The sequence below is a fragment of the Trachymyrmex septentrionalis genome, unplaced genomic scaffold, assembly GCF_001594115.1.
Source record: "Trachymyrmex septentrionalis isolate Tsep2-gDNA-1 unplaced genomic scaffold, Tsep1.0 scaffold20, whole genome shotgun sequence".
NCBI lineage: Eukaryota > Metazoa > Arthropoda > Insecta > Hymenoptera > Formicidae > Trachymyrmex > Trachymyrmex septentrionalis.
Window position 1 is genome coordinate 5,894,868 of NW_017305180.1, and position 14,899 is coordinate 5,909,766.

Here is a 14,899-nt window from a genome sequence, read left to right on the forward strand (position 1 = left end):
ATATTAAAACTGAAAAGACTGTAAATAAAAAATTACTTATAGAAAAAAATTACTTATCAATGCACATTGAGAAAAAGATACTTCAAAATTTATTTGTAGGAAATATATTTATATATCTCACCAAAATACATCTTTAAATACAATGAAATAAAATTTTATTCTTAGCAAATAAACCGTGAGATATATTTCACAGAAATAAATATTTTGTTATCATAAAATTAAATTTTTTCATAACTAATACATATCGAAGAAAACGTCGTAAATAATATTTACTTCGCGATATTTCGATTCATTTTTCTCTCAATGCACATGGCTAAGAAGATATCTATATCGAGCTCGTTAAACAAAATCCATCATTATGATCGTGTAGAAGTAATGTTACCCATTCGGAAAATATTGGAAACAATAAAATCGTACTGAAACACGAGTTGCTTCGGTAGGCGATCCAGAGTGACGACGCATCGATCCGAAATCAAAAGTTTATGTTATCCAGCTCACGTGTGAGTTTCAGAGTGACCTCCAGGGTGGAGGTGTCACTGTGCCACTTGGCGAAGGACGCGTTGGGATCCACCGAATGTGGTGTCGGTAGGTGCAGCCGATATCTGGTGGAATCGCGACTGGTTTTACGCATCCGGTAGATTTACAGCCTCGTAAAATTGTCAAAGAAGGGCGGACGCTCGTCTCCATCGGAATCAAACGCGACTCCGACGGCGGGAACGAGCTTCGCTCTCCTTCTGTCACATGGGTCACACTAATAAATTTGATCGTGGTCACCTCACCTTGGACTGCGCACGTCGATCGCCTCGGATTCCACGGACAGCTCCACTTTTTCCCGCGTTTCCTGGGGCAATTTCACTAGCACCGACAGCCACTCACAGGACGCCGTGCTCGGCGTTTTAAAGCCCATCTAAATAACAATTCGTCCGTCTTCAAGGCCGCGATTCACACGTAACGTGTCGAGTGAAATGAATTCTCTTTCGACGTTTCGCGAAGTCACCGGTTTTGCGAGAGAGAATAATCGAGAGACTCTAGACACGTGTTATCTTGGTTCTGTTGCTTTATTGCGCCATATTTCTTTAGCGGTAATTCTATTTTTCCAGGAAAATTGCATACATTTTAATTTTTAAAGCGCAATCTAAAAACGGTGATATATATTTTCACTTTTTAAAATTAAATTCGCATCTTATTGTTCCATTTCTTTATATCCTTCTTCGTTAGTTTTTATTGACTTTGAAGCATGGAAATTTTATTGACTTGCAGCATGGAAATATATAAATTTTGATCTTTGAAGAAAATACAAATTTATCATTTATTTTATTTTATTTATTCTCATACATAAAATATTCTCGAACTTCTAAAAAAATACAATACAGAACTTAAAATCGAATGATCCATCATTTATCATTAAATCTACGATAAGACTAAACTACGATATGTATGAACATATAAGAATATGTGTATAGGAATGAACTATATATAACATATCATAGTTTATTCTTATCGTAAATTTAATGATAAATGATCGATCATTCGATTTGCAGTTCTGTATCTGTATTATATTTTTTTGAAAGTTCGAGAATATTTTATGTATTGTATAAGCACAAGTTATAAATCAAATAGATGATAAATCTGTACTTTTCTTCAGAGATGAAAATTTTTATATTTATAATACTGAACGTTTTATAACGCTCAAAATTGTATCAAAGCCTTATTTAATTGTTACCAAAAAGAGACTCACTCCTAAATAAACATCTTCAGCTGTTACTGCCTGTTTAAACTTCATCTCGTATTCGGGCGGCTTTCTAGGGTCGTAATCCTGCAAGTTCTGAGTGTCGACCGCCTCTGAGGGATGCCAAATATCGTCACCCTTGCTTTGTAGGGGTGCATGAGGTCCCGAACGATTCTGGGAAGAGTCCTGGGAAAGGTCACTCGGCGCGCCAATGTCACCAGGTCCTGGTAAACAAATATTTCATTAGCCATCCTGTCAATCGTCTCGTTTTTATTCTGCACAACTAATGACTAATAACATTACATTGTCTCAAGAATAACGCATGATAACATCATCCAGAGGCGGCGCGTAAGCTGTTTAACGGTAATTTAAAAACGGATGTATAACGATGATTTATAATTAAACGTAACTGCGAATTGAGAATCGCACGAGTCATATTAAAATTAATGATTGACAGCGCAAATTAACTTGCGGGTTGCTTCATTGGTTGCTACGTCGGATCATTTATAAAGCGTTACGTCGATAATATTACCGGTTTGCGAAGAAGAAATCGAAATATGCATATAAAACTCGCGATACACGTTTAATTCTCACCGCAATTACGTATTACCTACGATCCTAATAAGAGGGAGGATGTAATTTTGCTATGGATGTATTCAGAGGATTCAACTTAAATTATATTTATTTTTTTATTTTTAATTAAGAAAAAAATAACTTTACTTTTAACTTTAAATAAACTTTTTGTTGTCACATAAGATATTTTTTTCTCTCTGTTAGAGAAATTACTATGTATAATTCAGGTAATTTCTGAAACTTTCATTAGTTATAACTTTAACAAAGTGTCATAATTTTAATAATATTTAGTAAAGTTTCTCATCTAAGAGGCAATTCTTTTCTACATTTTTTAAAATTTTTTTTCTGAGGAAGATGATCGTGAATATTTCGTATGTAATAATATATAATAACAGTTCCAATATTATAAAGAACTATATATTTCATTTTATTCTTTTATATAAATGTATTTTACATAAATGTATTTAATATAAATTTAATTTAATATTTAATATAATGTATTTAATATAATATTTGATATATAAATGTATTTTTTGTTATGACTTTAAATCTTAATATTTTTTCTATTCAAAATCAGGAACGAGAAGGAGATATTCTAAGTTCTAAAGTATTTAGAAAAGCAATTCATTAATGCAAAAAATGTTGTTTGTACGATAACAGAAATCAGAATTGAAAATCTCCCCTCCGAAAAAAATTCTAGATACATTCATAAATTTTACGCTACACGAAATACTTAAGACAAAAGCATTATAAAAAATTCTCTCTATCATTTCGTTGTAGCGAGCTTCAGGTTTACGAATGCGAATAAAAAATGTAAATTAAATAATCGAAAATACGCGAATAATAAACGCTCGCGCATACGAGCGGGTATGGCATTGTTGTGTTTGCTAATTAATTGCGTTTTCGCCAGGTTAAATAATATCCCGTACAATACATCGAATTAAACGTAACGATACAACGAGATTTTCAGTTCGGGAACACATCGGGCTTTACCCAGCTTGAAATTGCACAGGGGAAATTAGCCGTCGCGCGACGCCGATTGTTTTAACAGCATGCAACAATTTTGCCGGGTGTATCTCCATAATTAATCAGTCGTAAAACGTAAACTCACCGAATTTCCTCGCACCCGCCTGCGGTAGATCGTCCTCGCTGTCGGAGTCGTCTTTCGATGGACAAATTAAATTTTGGAGAGCCTGTAAATCCGCCGGACTGAAATGACCGTCCATCGCGAATATTACATACGATATCGCGAAATTTTATCCGAAGCTCACACTTTCTCTACAACGCATAGCCCGCAACAACAAATTAACGTCGCTATGACGACAAACTCGCTGTTACTCGATAAGGTGGCCCGATTTGAAATTGACTCGGTCGAAAAATTCCGCTTGACGTCGCGCGGCGTCGAAACTATTTATCTATTAAATTGAATATGCAACAGCCGTTCTCTCGATCGGAGAACAATTTCAATCGTGTGTTATGGAGACAAAAATAAAAAATGATCGAAAGTACCATATAGCTGTGTGATACGCTTTGGTGATTTGTTTAAATTTAACTTCAACAATTTTTATTGTGTAATTGAAAAATATACATATAATGTACATCCTACATATATGTACAATGGATTGTACATTATACATATATGTACAACGTAGAAATAGATAGAACATAAGCAAAACGTGGTAAATAGAGTGTCTGTGAAGTTAGCACGGTATTTTATTAATTTTCAAAAAACAATGATTGTTCCGGTAGTAGCACTTTCCATTTGTTCTACTGTTCTTTCAAAAGTTCAAACAAAATGTTCTACATTTTTTATATCAAAAGATCAAAAATAAAGAAATGCCACTAACTTTATGTTCCAGCACGGCATAACTTCCTCTAAAGTATAGATACCATCGAATATTATGACATCTGTTAAGTATTCCCGTTTTTTTTTTTAAGCTAGATTGATTATTATATAATGTTACAGGACAAAATCTCAACATATATGTAATAATTTTTACACCGATTAGAATATTCGTACGGAACCGATCCGATAATTTTGGGCATTTTTGACAATATACTCGTAGCTCTGACTTGTTCCGCTCGAGTTCTATACGAACGTCATCAATACATCATTATTAAAAGTTGTTCCTTATAAATATTTTTTAAACAACTTTAACTATCGCTACCAGCATATCACTTGGCGGAAATGTGTCGTGCTGATTAATTTTAGCACTTCTGGCGGTAGTTCTGAGTTGCTTCGCTCGAATAAATTATTATCAAAGGTTGTGCCGCCTTATAAACATTTTTTTTACGCAATCTTAACTATCGCTACCAGCACGTCACTTGGCGGAAATGTGTCGTGCTGATTATTTTCAGCACTTCTGGCGGTAGTTTTGAATTGTTCCGCTCGAGTTTTTATACGAATAAATTATTATCAAAGGTTGTTCCGCCTTGTAAACACTTTTTACACAATCTTAACTATCGCTACCAGCACATCACTTAGCGGAAATATATATCGTGCTGATTAACTTTAACACTTCTGGCGGTAGTTCTGAGTTGCTCCGCTCGAATAAATTATTATCAAAGGTTGTGCCGCCTTGTAAACATTTTTTACGCAATCTTAACTATCGCTACCAGCACGTCACTTGGCGGAAATATGTATCGTGCTGATATATGTATATTTCTACAGAAAGACCAGAATTATCACCAGAAGTGCTGAAAATAATCAGCCCAACAATTGTTTGATTTTCTTTTACAGCATTACAAAGTAATGTTTCAATAATCGTATGAGTTTCGTTAGATTTTTTTCTCTTATAAAAATTTTTGTAACAGAATCGTCGGCTGCTGTCAAATTCTGTCTCCAAATTCAAACCTGGGAATTGGCCAACCTCAGATTCGTATTTTGAAACAAATTTTGTTTCAAAATTCATACCTAGAGTTTACCTCAGGGGAAGCAAAATCAATCAAAGTGAAGGCGACAAAATCCAAAATCAAGTTGATCGCTTTCTTTGATACAGATGGCTTTGACACGCGAAATGAAAAACTCAAATAAAAGGAATGCGTTTTGATGATATTTTGGACATCTAGGCGAATCGACTTCAAAATAGCCTTCAATGTGACGAGCGCATTGAAAACTTATTTCGAAAGGTGACTACTGTACAAAACTTTCCAAAGAAGAAGGTTGAAAGAGCATTCTGAGCATTGAAGTCAGGAGTAACTCTATGTTGGTTTTCATTAATAAAATTTATATACATATTTTAGTTTCTTGATTTTTCCGAATTCTGTCTTGGAACTTTTTAGGCAGATCGTGTATTTCATTATTAATATGGAAATTAATAATTTTATTGTTTTACATATGGAAAGGAAAAAGATTACGATAATGAATTACATAACAGAATGCGAATATATATATATATATATACAATAGTTATACAAATTTTATTTCATGAATAGTTCTGCCGATTAAATTAATCGCCGATTAATCCTCCGAAATTGATGTCAAAATTTAAAACAGTACTGACTCATTTAATTTATGTTAAAGACACTAATTAATTTCGAGGAATCAAAATATAATAATATAAAAAACATAATTCATATAAAAAAGAATATAAATGCTTATTTTAATATAACTAATTTAAACTTACAAATTAACATATAAAGAAAATTAAATTGACATTTTTAACAAATTTAATATTAAAAAATTAAATTATTTAACATTTTTACGACAAGATTTATAATTGAGGTCTAATAGACCTACTGTCAGTTCTGAAGGATTAAATTAATCCCGAGTTTAAACAAAGTCACTCTCAAAGTCTGCGCTTCTGCCAATTAAATTTTATGGTAAGCATCCTATAAAAAAGAAAGCTTTTAAAAAGTCTTCAATATAAGAAAATGTGAAAAAAATAAAATTTAAGAAATTTTTAATTAAATTATATAGACGTAAAGAAAGAGGATGCTTGTGATCTTTAAACAGACCGAATGAAAATAATTCATCTAAAAAAGAAATCTATTTTGCATATAAAAATTACGAAAATACAATATATTCGTATCTTATTTATTCAAGATTGTCTAAATAAACATCTGAGATGTTATACAATTATTTCATAGGAACTCCTACAGCACAAAAGTCACAGCAACAATGCTGCAACATTGCAGCAATATTACAGCATTATTGCTGCGATATTGCTATAAATTCTGTACTGTATGGAAACAGTCTCTGAATATTTTCGTAGTCAAATTCAAAACGAAAAATAATTTAAATATAAAATCAGTCTCTAAATATATATCGATCGGTCTTTAATTCGCTTTTAATCATATTTAAAGATCTATATGCATCAATTTAAAGATCTATCGTACACGTGATAATTCGAAACACTTGCCGCTTCCTACAGAAATTGCATTTCATTGTGATCGCTGGCAGCGAGAATGGGACGCACCTCACACACCTTCATTGAGGAACCTGAAATCTGAAACCGCGCAAAACGTTTCATGTGCCGTTTGTGCGATCACGTGCAGTCCGACCAACGCAACGGTGTCCAGTGCCGGTGAGAGAGGTCCTTTCTGCGACAGCTTGGCAACATGGTGGACGTGATGAACGAGAAGCTGTCGAAAAAGTAAGTAAAGTGCACGACATTGGACGAGATTATTCTGTATCTGTAAGATATCCGTTGGGTCTCGTGACGCTTTTCGCTCGATTGCTCTGATCGCAACACGGACTTTTCTCCTCACGGGCGACATAACCTAAAAAAGAGAAAAAGTTCGACATGTGGCTCGTTGCCACGCGGTCATATACGGTGCTCATTACGTGGTTCGGATTTTCTCGCAGATAGCGATATCTTGTAGAAAAATCTAATCGTCAGATGGGGTAAAGTCTAATCCCGGCGCAGCGATCATGTTCGGTACATTAGCCAATGCTCGTGTTATGATTGCGCGGCCAGTAGGGCGAACCTGGTTAACGAGCCACGGGACGAAGTTGCGTCAGACTCCTCCGCGTCGATTTGCCACGAAGTGCGTAATGGATCATTTGATATATTAATCGATCCTGAGAGAAGTAATTTGAGACGATATCCTATCCCTTGCAGCGAGCTGAAAAGGCGTCTCAAGGCCGAGCAAAAGGCCAAGGAGAAGGCTGAGAAGGAAGAGGCCAAGACGCTTGCAGTGGCAGCTCAACCAAAGTCTGAGAAAAAGGAAATCAATGAAGAAGAGATTAGTCCAAATGTAAGTTCTGGAGTCTTTTGTAAAATAGAAATTTATACTGGATATAATAAAACAAATTCATCTTGTGCGGAAAACAAAAGATAAAGATCCTTTTATTTCATGGGCAATCCATTACTTTTTCTTGGATTTAATAGATTTCAGCAGTACAATTTTCAATATTACACTTTAAAGTTAAAGTCTGTTATACAGCGTATTAATATTTTTATTAAACCTAGCTGTGTGTACATATTTATTTTTTAGAGATCATAGAGTGTATAGCTAAGGTTAAATCTTAACCCGATTCCAAAAAGATTTATTGTGAAATTTGTGTACTTGCAGGAATATTTTAAGCTCCGGTCAAACTTGGTCAGTCAACTCAAAGCTATTAATGATAATCCTTACCCGCATAAGTTTCACGTATCTGTCTCCCTGGAGGAGTTCATTGAGAAATTCAAGGATATTGTGAAAGATGGTGAAATATTGGATAATGAGGTACATAGCGTCGCCGGACGTGTTCACTCCATTCGAGGATCTGGCGCCAAATTGATTTTTTATGATCTTCGTGGCGAAGGTGTCAAGGTGCAAGTGATGGCTAACGCAAGATTATATGAAAACGAGGAAAAATTTGTAGCAGATACTGCAAAGATTAAGAGAGGCGACATCATAGGTGTCGTTGGCAAACCTGCAAAAAGCAAAAAAGGCGAATTCTCGATCGTACCACGATCTATTATCCTTCTAAGTCCATGTTTGCATATGTTGCCACATCTCTATTTTGGCCTGAAAGACAAAGTAAGAAATAAATTTACAGAAAAATACATAGTTCTTAAACATATATATTTTAAATTTATGTTATAATAATTTCTAACTCATTACAACATGCAATGTGTGTAAATATATTATGTAAATACATAATTCGTAATCGGGATAAACACTTTTGTATACAATCAGGAAACAAGATTTCGGCAGCGATACTTGGATCTTATATTAAATGACAAAGTTCGACAAATCTTTCACACACGTGCGAAGATAATCGCTTATGTACGCAAGTTTCTTGATAATATGGGCTTCTTAGAAGTCGAGACTCCCATGATGAACATGATTGCTGGAGGTGCGACTGCCAAACCCTTTGTTACACATCATAACGAACTCAATATGGACTTGTTCATGAGAATCGCTCCTGAGTTGTATCACAAGGTATGAAATTCTTTTTCTCCATAGAGTTTAAAATAAACGTTACTCTAGAATAAAAGAAAAAATAAAGCGCAACAGCAAACATTTAATAGATGCTAATCGTCGGTGGGATCGACAGAGTATATGAGATCGGCAGGCAATTCAGGAACGAGGGTATCGACATGACTCATAATCCAGAATTCACCACCTGTGAATTCTATATGGCATATGCCGATTACAATGACTTAATGGAGATCACGGAGAATATGGTGTCTGACATGGTGAAGTCTATACACGGGACTTACAAGATAGAGTACCATCCGGACGGACCAGAGGGCAAAGCATACGAGATCGACTTCACACCACCTTTCAAGCGTATTTCAATGATGACGCAATTGGAAGAAGTTCTACAAGTCAAACTGCCCGAAGCTGATCAGCTTAATACATCAACGGCAATCAAGTTTCTTAGTGATCTTTGTGACAAGCATGAAATCGAATGTCCTCCTCCCAGGACATCGGCGAGATTACTAGACAAAGTAAGACATAAGTGAAACTTAATGAAACATCTAACTTCTTTTTGAACGTTTAACAGTCTAGTAATTTTAATAAATAATCAAAAATAAGAAAGATTGTAGAAATATATCTGTTAAAACATTTGTATCTTTCAATTACACACAATAATATCAGCCACTCTAGATCGGAATATCTTTTGCGGAATAGCTCGTTGGAGAATTCATCGAGGATACATGTATCAATCCCACTTACATCATTGATCATCCGCAAGCAATGTCTCCATTGGCAAAATGGCATCGATCCAAGAAAGGCCTTACTGAACGATTCGAATTGTTTGTTATGAAAAAGGAAATTTGTAATGCGTACACCGAACTGAACGATCCGGTCGTTCAGAGAGAAAGGTACATAGAAAATTAAATTTATTGATGAAAATTTGTGTTTCACGCAATATTTATATATTTTAATAAAGCCGTCGATTGAGTTATTCAATTTTACGACTATTTTACATATTTAAACGTGTCAAATCTGCATACAGATTTGAGCAACAAGCAAAGGATAAAGCAGCCGGTGACGAGGAAGCACAATTGGTTGATGAGAATTTCTGCACAGCTTTGGAATATGGTTTACCTCCAACGGCTGGCTGGGGAATGGGTATTGACCGATTAACAATGTTCCTCACCGACTCGAATAATATTAAAGTGAGTATATAAACTAAATATTTATATATTTTCAAAAATGATGAATTAAAATTTGAAAAAGAATCGTGACCTTATGAATCGTGATCTTATGAAATTAATTTATTTTTTCATATAATTAAATTATTTTATATATGAAGAAGAACAGAATATACATATATATTGGGTTGACAAGAAAGTAATTGCGTTTTTTTTAAAGACATCTATTAGTAAAAACCGCAATTACTTTCTTACCAACCAATATAAAATCTTGATAGAGTAAAATTTCAGCTTTAAAAATCTCTTTTCTAAATTACGATACGACAATTTTTAATGGAGTTATGAGCAATTTAACTCAAAATAATTCTTTTATTTAATCCGCGATAACTCAGTAATCAAAAATCGTAGGAATATTTAAAAAAAACGATTTTGTAGGGAAAGTATCAAGCTTTCACGATAGATAATCGAAAATTTTCTCAAATTCGTTTTGGACACGTTACAAATCCACAAAGTGAGAAGAAAATTTTTCGTCTTTTTCAGCTCGTAGTTTTTGGTATGTAAAAATTATCAAACTCATATAAACTTAAAAAATGTGATAAGCTTTTAAAAGTAGAGATTTCAAGCTTTAAAACCCTTTTTTTAAATTTAAATTTCATTCATTATTGACGAAGATATTATATATACAACTTTGAGCTAAAAAAAACGCAATCACTTTCTTGCCCACCCAATATAAATATCGTAAGAATGTACATTTCTTTGATCTTTACAGGAAGTATTGTTCTTCCCTCAAATGAAACCGGATGATCCAAACAAAAATAAGGAAGCGACTGAAGATGATAAAGCGTCAAATGATAGTGCAGAAAAATAAAGTTTAAATAATTATTTTTAAAAAATATATAAAACAGATATTTTGGAAAAAGTATTTCAAAATTTTTTATTTAAGTGTAAATAAAAAATATTATTTACACAAATAAAAATTTTTTTTTTCAATCAATAATTGGCTTATAAAAAATGTGCTTTCTTATTTTTTAATTATATTAAAATTAAAATAATTAAATTATATAAATGATGTTTCTTATATATATCATATTTATTTGATACCCGACTACACATCCATTACATACAATCGAGTAGATACATTTACAAAATCGCAAAAACATGAGACTATAATGTCATTGTAAATATTAGAGTGTTCCTTGTCTATTAACATCACAATTCCAAACCATTTATATTTTTTATCTTTTCTTTCGTCGTTTTATATAGATAAAGCAAAATTACAAAATTACTATTCAAACTATTATTAACATTGCATAAATATATATAGTAATCAGGAAATGAAAAAAAAAATTTTTTTACAAACACTCTTATAAACATTGAGCTGCGTTTCAAGACTCTTAAAATACTTAGGATACTACTCGCCATTTCAAGATACGAAATAACAAGCTACATAGTTTAAAGTATATTTGTCCGAAAAGTTAAAGATCAAAGTTGATTCTTGCGATTTAAAATGAATTAAAAAAACACTCTTACACAATCTTATCCTTTCTCATTCTAAATAAAATAACGCTAATTTATTCTACTCCGAGTTTTGAAACGCAATCATGGACATTTCTTGTGAGCACAGATTTGGTAGCCGCTTGATATTTCAAAACGTGACAGCTACCACATTGAAGACAAATAATATACAATAAGAGAGTAATGATGAGATGCTTTATACTTCAACTCGTGAAACAAGCCAAAGAACATCGAATCTTAATAAGTATTTGCATATTTGCTGGCAGCATGTTTATATTGTCTGATATTCATTTGGGAAATAAAAATATAATTCTATATATTATATAAAATTTAATCACTCCAATAACACAAGAGCTCTATAGAGGTCAGCTCACATCTAACTAGCCAAGATATTTATAATAGCCTATACTACTATATTTAAGTAAATATGTCTAAACGCCTCTATAGTCCACATTTCCACGTCTAGCGCTAAATATGACTACTTGAAGCCCGTTTAATATAGGAAGATCATACACAATAGTATATGACATATTAAGAAACGTTAACTTAATCTGTGTTAAAAATCCCTACTTACGATATGATAAAACATACAATTGCCATAATATACAAAATTTCAAGATGTGATTATATTTATTAAATACATGTAAAAATGTACTCTATGAATCTACAGAAAATATATTATTACAGTAAATTTTATGTAGAACTTTCAGTCATTTTTAGCTCTAAATGTGTACATCAAAATGTAAGTCAGTAAACTACTTGAAATGACCAAGAAAATATGCTTCACTGAGATAGTTCATTGATATGTATCTCGTATTTTTAATTAATGACTGTAAAAAGAATTCCTAAAATGTGTGTGACTATTAAGGTTACATCTGACCAATAATATATGTATATTTTCATTATGCATTTAGTGTAATATCGTTCTTAAATTATAGAAAAATTAATTACATGCAATTTATATTTAATTCTTTAGCAGTCACTGTACACATTTGAAGAATTTCTCTTATAAATATTTTAATAAACATCACAATGTAAAGTTTAAAAATGTAATTCTTGTCGGAAGATTAAATATTCTGCTGGCAGCTTTTTCAATATCTTTTTGTATATTCATAGATAAAAATATTTTATACTATTTGAAAATTCATATTAAATTTCTCACATAAAATAAATTAATGTTATTGATTGGCAAAAACATGTTCATAAATTGAAACATGTTTAATTCATTACGATTAATTCAGCAATTAATAATAAAATTTTAAGATTGTTGTAACAAAACAGAAATAAAGAGTCTAAAGCAAATCTTTATCAGCTCTCCTCATCCTGAACGTATTTCGTAACAGAATTGTAATGAGCACCTAATTCATACATATAACGATGATAAGTCAATATTACCTTCTTGCCATTACTGTACTCATCTCCAATGATATAGGGAGCCCCTGTAGCTTGTATGACTTCGATTGGACATTTCAGTATACGTGATAATACCTGTAGCTGTAATAAAAAAAATCAATAAAATGTTCTAGGAAAAAAATTGTGTTATTTTAATAATTTACAAAGAAGAAATACTTTAGAATCTAATTTAATTTAATGGCTCATAGTCATCATACACTTATAAATTTACGATATGTTATTTACCTCAACAGCACCACCCCAAGCACTTGTTTCTGCTACATCGTTGCAGTACTTTTCATACTCTTCAGATGTTAACAGTTCATCAGAATCAGGATTGGAAAGAAATGGCAAAAAATCATTCATGTTTTCTCTCAAATAGTCAGCAGTCTTTATTCTGAGGTCATGCAGGCTAAGAGGCTTCTCTCCATTTATCTTAAGTTGATGTGCCACAGCATTATATAAACTGAAAACAAATTTAGACTTTTATATACAGTCAAGAAACTAATTGTCTGAATAACGTACCATTAAATTGATAACTTCTTTAAACTATTGTTAAAAATTATGGGTTTAAATTATTCCATACATGCATTTGGAGAAGTAATTATGAAATTGAAAAATGACAAATTGTGAAATATCCTTTTGTTTTCCTTTCTTGGCAATATCAATATGGTACATACTATACATTTTGAGATCTTTACCAATGACCGTCGCTAGGAATTTCATAGATCATTAACTCGCGCTCAGAAAGTATCTTCTTTATGGTTTCTATCTCAACATTTCTTTTGCCAAAGACGTTAAGAGCTTCCTGCTCAATGATCCTCTGATTGCGTTCCTTCTCCGCGATTGCTTTCTTCTCTCGTCTTTTTTGCGCTTTTGAAACCCTATGTGTCAATTGCTCCGAACAATTGTCTTTACTAATTTCTTTGCTCGCTTCTTCGGGCTCTGTCTCTTTGTCGTTCAGTGTAACGTGAGCCAGTCTCCACGTGTTCAACTCCTCCGTTTGACGTTTCTCCAAGCGCTCCTCTAGACGCCCTATCTCTTCCGTAATTTCCTTCTTTTTCTTTTTGTCACCTTTACAAATGGATTTCTTCAAGATCTGTATTTGCGCTACGATTAAGAAAGAAAGTTCGAACGTTAGGCGGCCACAATGTGTAAAGACCAGCTTCAAATCGGAAAACGACTGAAGTTACAAAGATCTATTAAAAATGAAGATAAAGGAGGTTGTAGTTTTCGATCTGAATACCTTGCAATTCCTTGCGTTCCTTCTTGTGTTTCTGCGTTAACTCTTCCTCTGTTAACGTCGCCTCTGCCATCGTACTTTAAATATAACCTCTACCGTAACTAAAGTTCTAGCAGAAGCACACTATACGTATTACGGAGAACGGAAGTAATGGAACAGGAAGCTGAGTGAGCTGAGTCGGCGCATGGTATGCTATTGCGCATTTTGAACATCAGAAGAGCGGTACCAGATGCCGCCAATGTTACCGCGATTATTTGAATTTGGCTTTACGTCAAAGCTTATCCCACGTTGTGGTAGGGAAGAATGATTTTTCTTAAAATACGATTTTTATTTGATGTCTTGAAACTTATTATGATTTTGTGTTTACCTTAGATTACAGACATCTTTTAGGGAGTTTTCCAACAAGAGACAGATGACAGTGTAACACAGTGAATTATTATATCCTTGTTGTCCGCTAACGTTTAAATAAAGAGGAAATGTTCTTTATGTTACACAGTGTCGTTTGTTGGAAAGCTCTCTAAATTAGGCATCTATGTTATTGGGGAACACTGCTGCGTATATTCCGGAAAAGCGGCAGGTTGAATTAATCATATTTACATTACTTTCGAAAAATCTTTTAGAGCCTTTAAAATTATTCTCCATGTATAAAAAAGTAATTTAATATACTTGAAAAATCTTCCAAATGCATTGTAATATATTGCGATGATATATTTATGCGCGGAGAGGGTGCAAAAGTACAATCAAAATTCACGTACGACGCAATAACAATTAAAAAAAAAAGGAAACGAAATTATAGATTTATCATTTATTAATATCCAATAAAGGAAATGGAATACAGTTTTGTTCGCTAAGCGTCATCTCCATTATCACCCTTAACTAGGAAAAGAAACGGATGTCTTTGCGGCAGGTTCG

At 33.0% G+C, this 14,899-nt stretch overlaps 3 protein-coding genes across 5 annotated transcripts in view; 1 reads left to right on the plus strand and 2 right to left on the minus strand.

Moving 5' to 3' along the window:
- LOC108747651 (protein PIH1D3) overlaps nt 1-3,589 on the minus strand; it is a 5,057-nt gene extending 1,468 nt beyond the window's left edge. Inside the window, exons 1-4 of one of the 2 annotated variants that reach the window (XM_018485249.1) lie at nt 3,414-3,589; nt 1,739-1,953; nt 780-907; nt 423-602 (exon numbers count right to left, since the gene is read on the minus strand). In XM_018485249.1, the coding sequence (XP_018340751.1) occupies nt 473-602; nt 780-907; nt 1,739-1,953; nt 3,414-3,528 (588 nt within the window). In that variant the 5' untranslated portion in view covers nt 3,529-3,589 and the 3' untranslated portion in view covers nt 423-472. Of the gene's footprint in view, nt 1-417; nt 603-779; nt 908-1,738; nt 1,954-3,413 lie in introns of both variants that reach the window. The other variant, XM_018485248.1, reaches the window with a different exon arrangement.
- Nucleotides 3,590-6,806: 3,217 nt separating this feature from the next.
- LOC108747584 (lysine--tRNA ligase) lies at nt 6,807-10,738 on the plus strand. 2 transcript variants are annotated; one of them, XM_018485145.1, is made up of 9 exons: nt 6,838-6,897; nt 7,110-7,291; nt 7,366-7,501; nt 7,820-8,269; nt 8,429-8,674; nt 8,764-9,186; nt 9,371-9,564; nt 9,699-9,861; nt 10,607-10,738. In XM_018485145.1, exons 2-9 carry the CDS (start codon nt 7,176-7,178, stop codon nt 10,703-10,705), a joined length of 1,827 nt encoding a protein of 608 aa, XP_018340647.1. In that variant the 5' UTR covers nt 6,838-6,897; nt 7,110-7,175; the 3' UTR covers nt 10,706-10,738. The 2 variants fall into 2 exon arrangements, with proteins under 2 accessions (XP_018340648.1, XP_018340647.1); XM_018485146.1 differs by lacking the exon at nt 7,110-7,291 and having other exon boundaries at nt 6,807-6,897.
- A 1,797-nt stretch (nt 10,739-12,535) lies between these two features.
- On the minus strand, nt 12,536-14,119 carry LOC108747638 (OTU domain-containing protein 6B). Its single transcript, XM_018485235.1, has 4 exons — nt 13,991-14,119; nt 13,446-13,854; nt 12,991-13,210; nt 12,536-12,846 (listed from the first exon to the last, which is right to left on the minus strand). Exons 1-4 carry the CDS (start codon nt 14,058-14,060, stop codon nt 12,661-12,663), a joined length of 885 nt encoding a protein of 294 aa, XP_018340737.1. The 5' UTR covers nt 14,061-14,119; the 3' UTR covers nt 12,536-12,660.
- Between the last annotated feature and the right edge of the window lie 780 nt (nt 14,120-14,899).

Coding starts and splice junctions, on each gene's coding strand:
- LOC108747584 (XM_018485145.1), top strand. CDS start 7,176: ATGTTCGGTACATTAGCCAATGCTCGTGTTATGATTGCGCGGCCAGTA. Junction 8,270..8,428: donor ATTTTGGCCTGAAAGACAAA/GTAAGAAATAAA, acceptor GTATACAATCAG/GAAACAAGATTTCGGCAGCG. Junction 9,862..10,606: donor CCGACTCGAATAATATTAAA/GTGAGTATATAA, acceptor TGATCTTTACAG/GAAGTATTGTTCTTCCCTCA.
- LOC108747638 (XM_018485235.1), bottom strand. CDS start 14,060: ATGGCAGAGGCGACGTTAACAGAGGAAGAGTTAACGCAGAAACACAAG. Junction 13,855..13,990: donor GGAACGCAAGGAATTGCAAG/GTATTCAGATCG, acceptor TCTTAATCGTAG/CGCAAATACAGATCTTGAAG. Junction 13,211..13,445: donor ATTCCTAGCGACGGTCATTG/GTAAAGATCTCA, acceptor ATTTGTTTTCAG/TTTATATAATGCTGTGGCAC.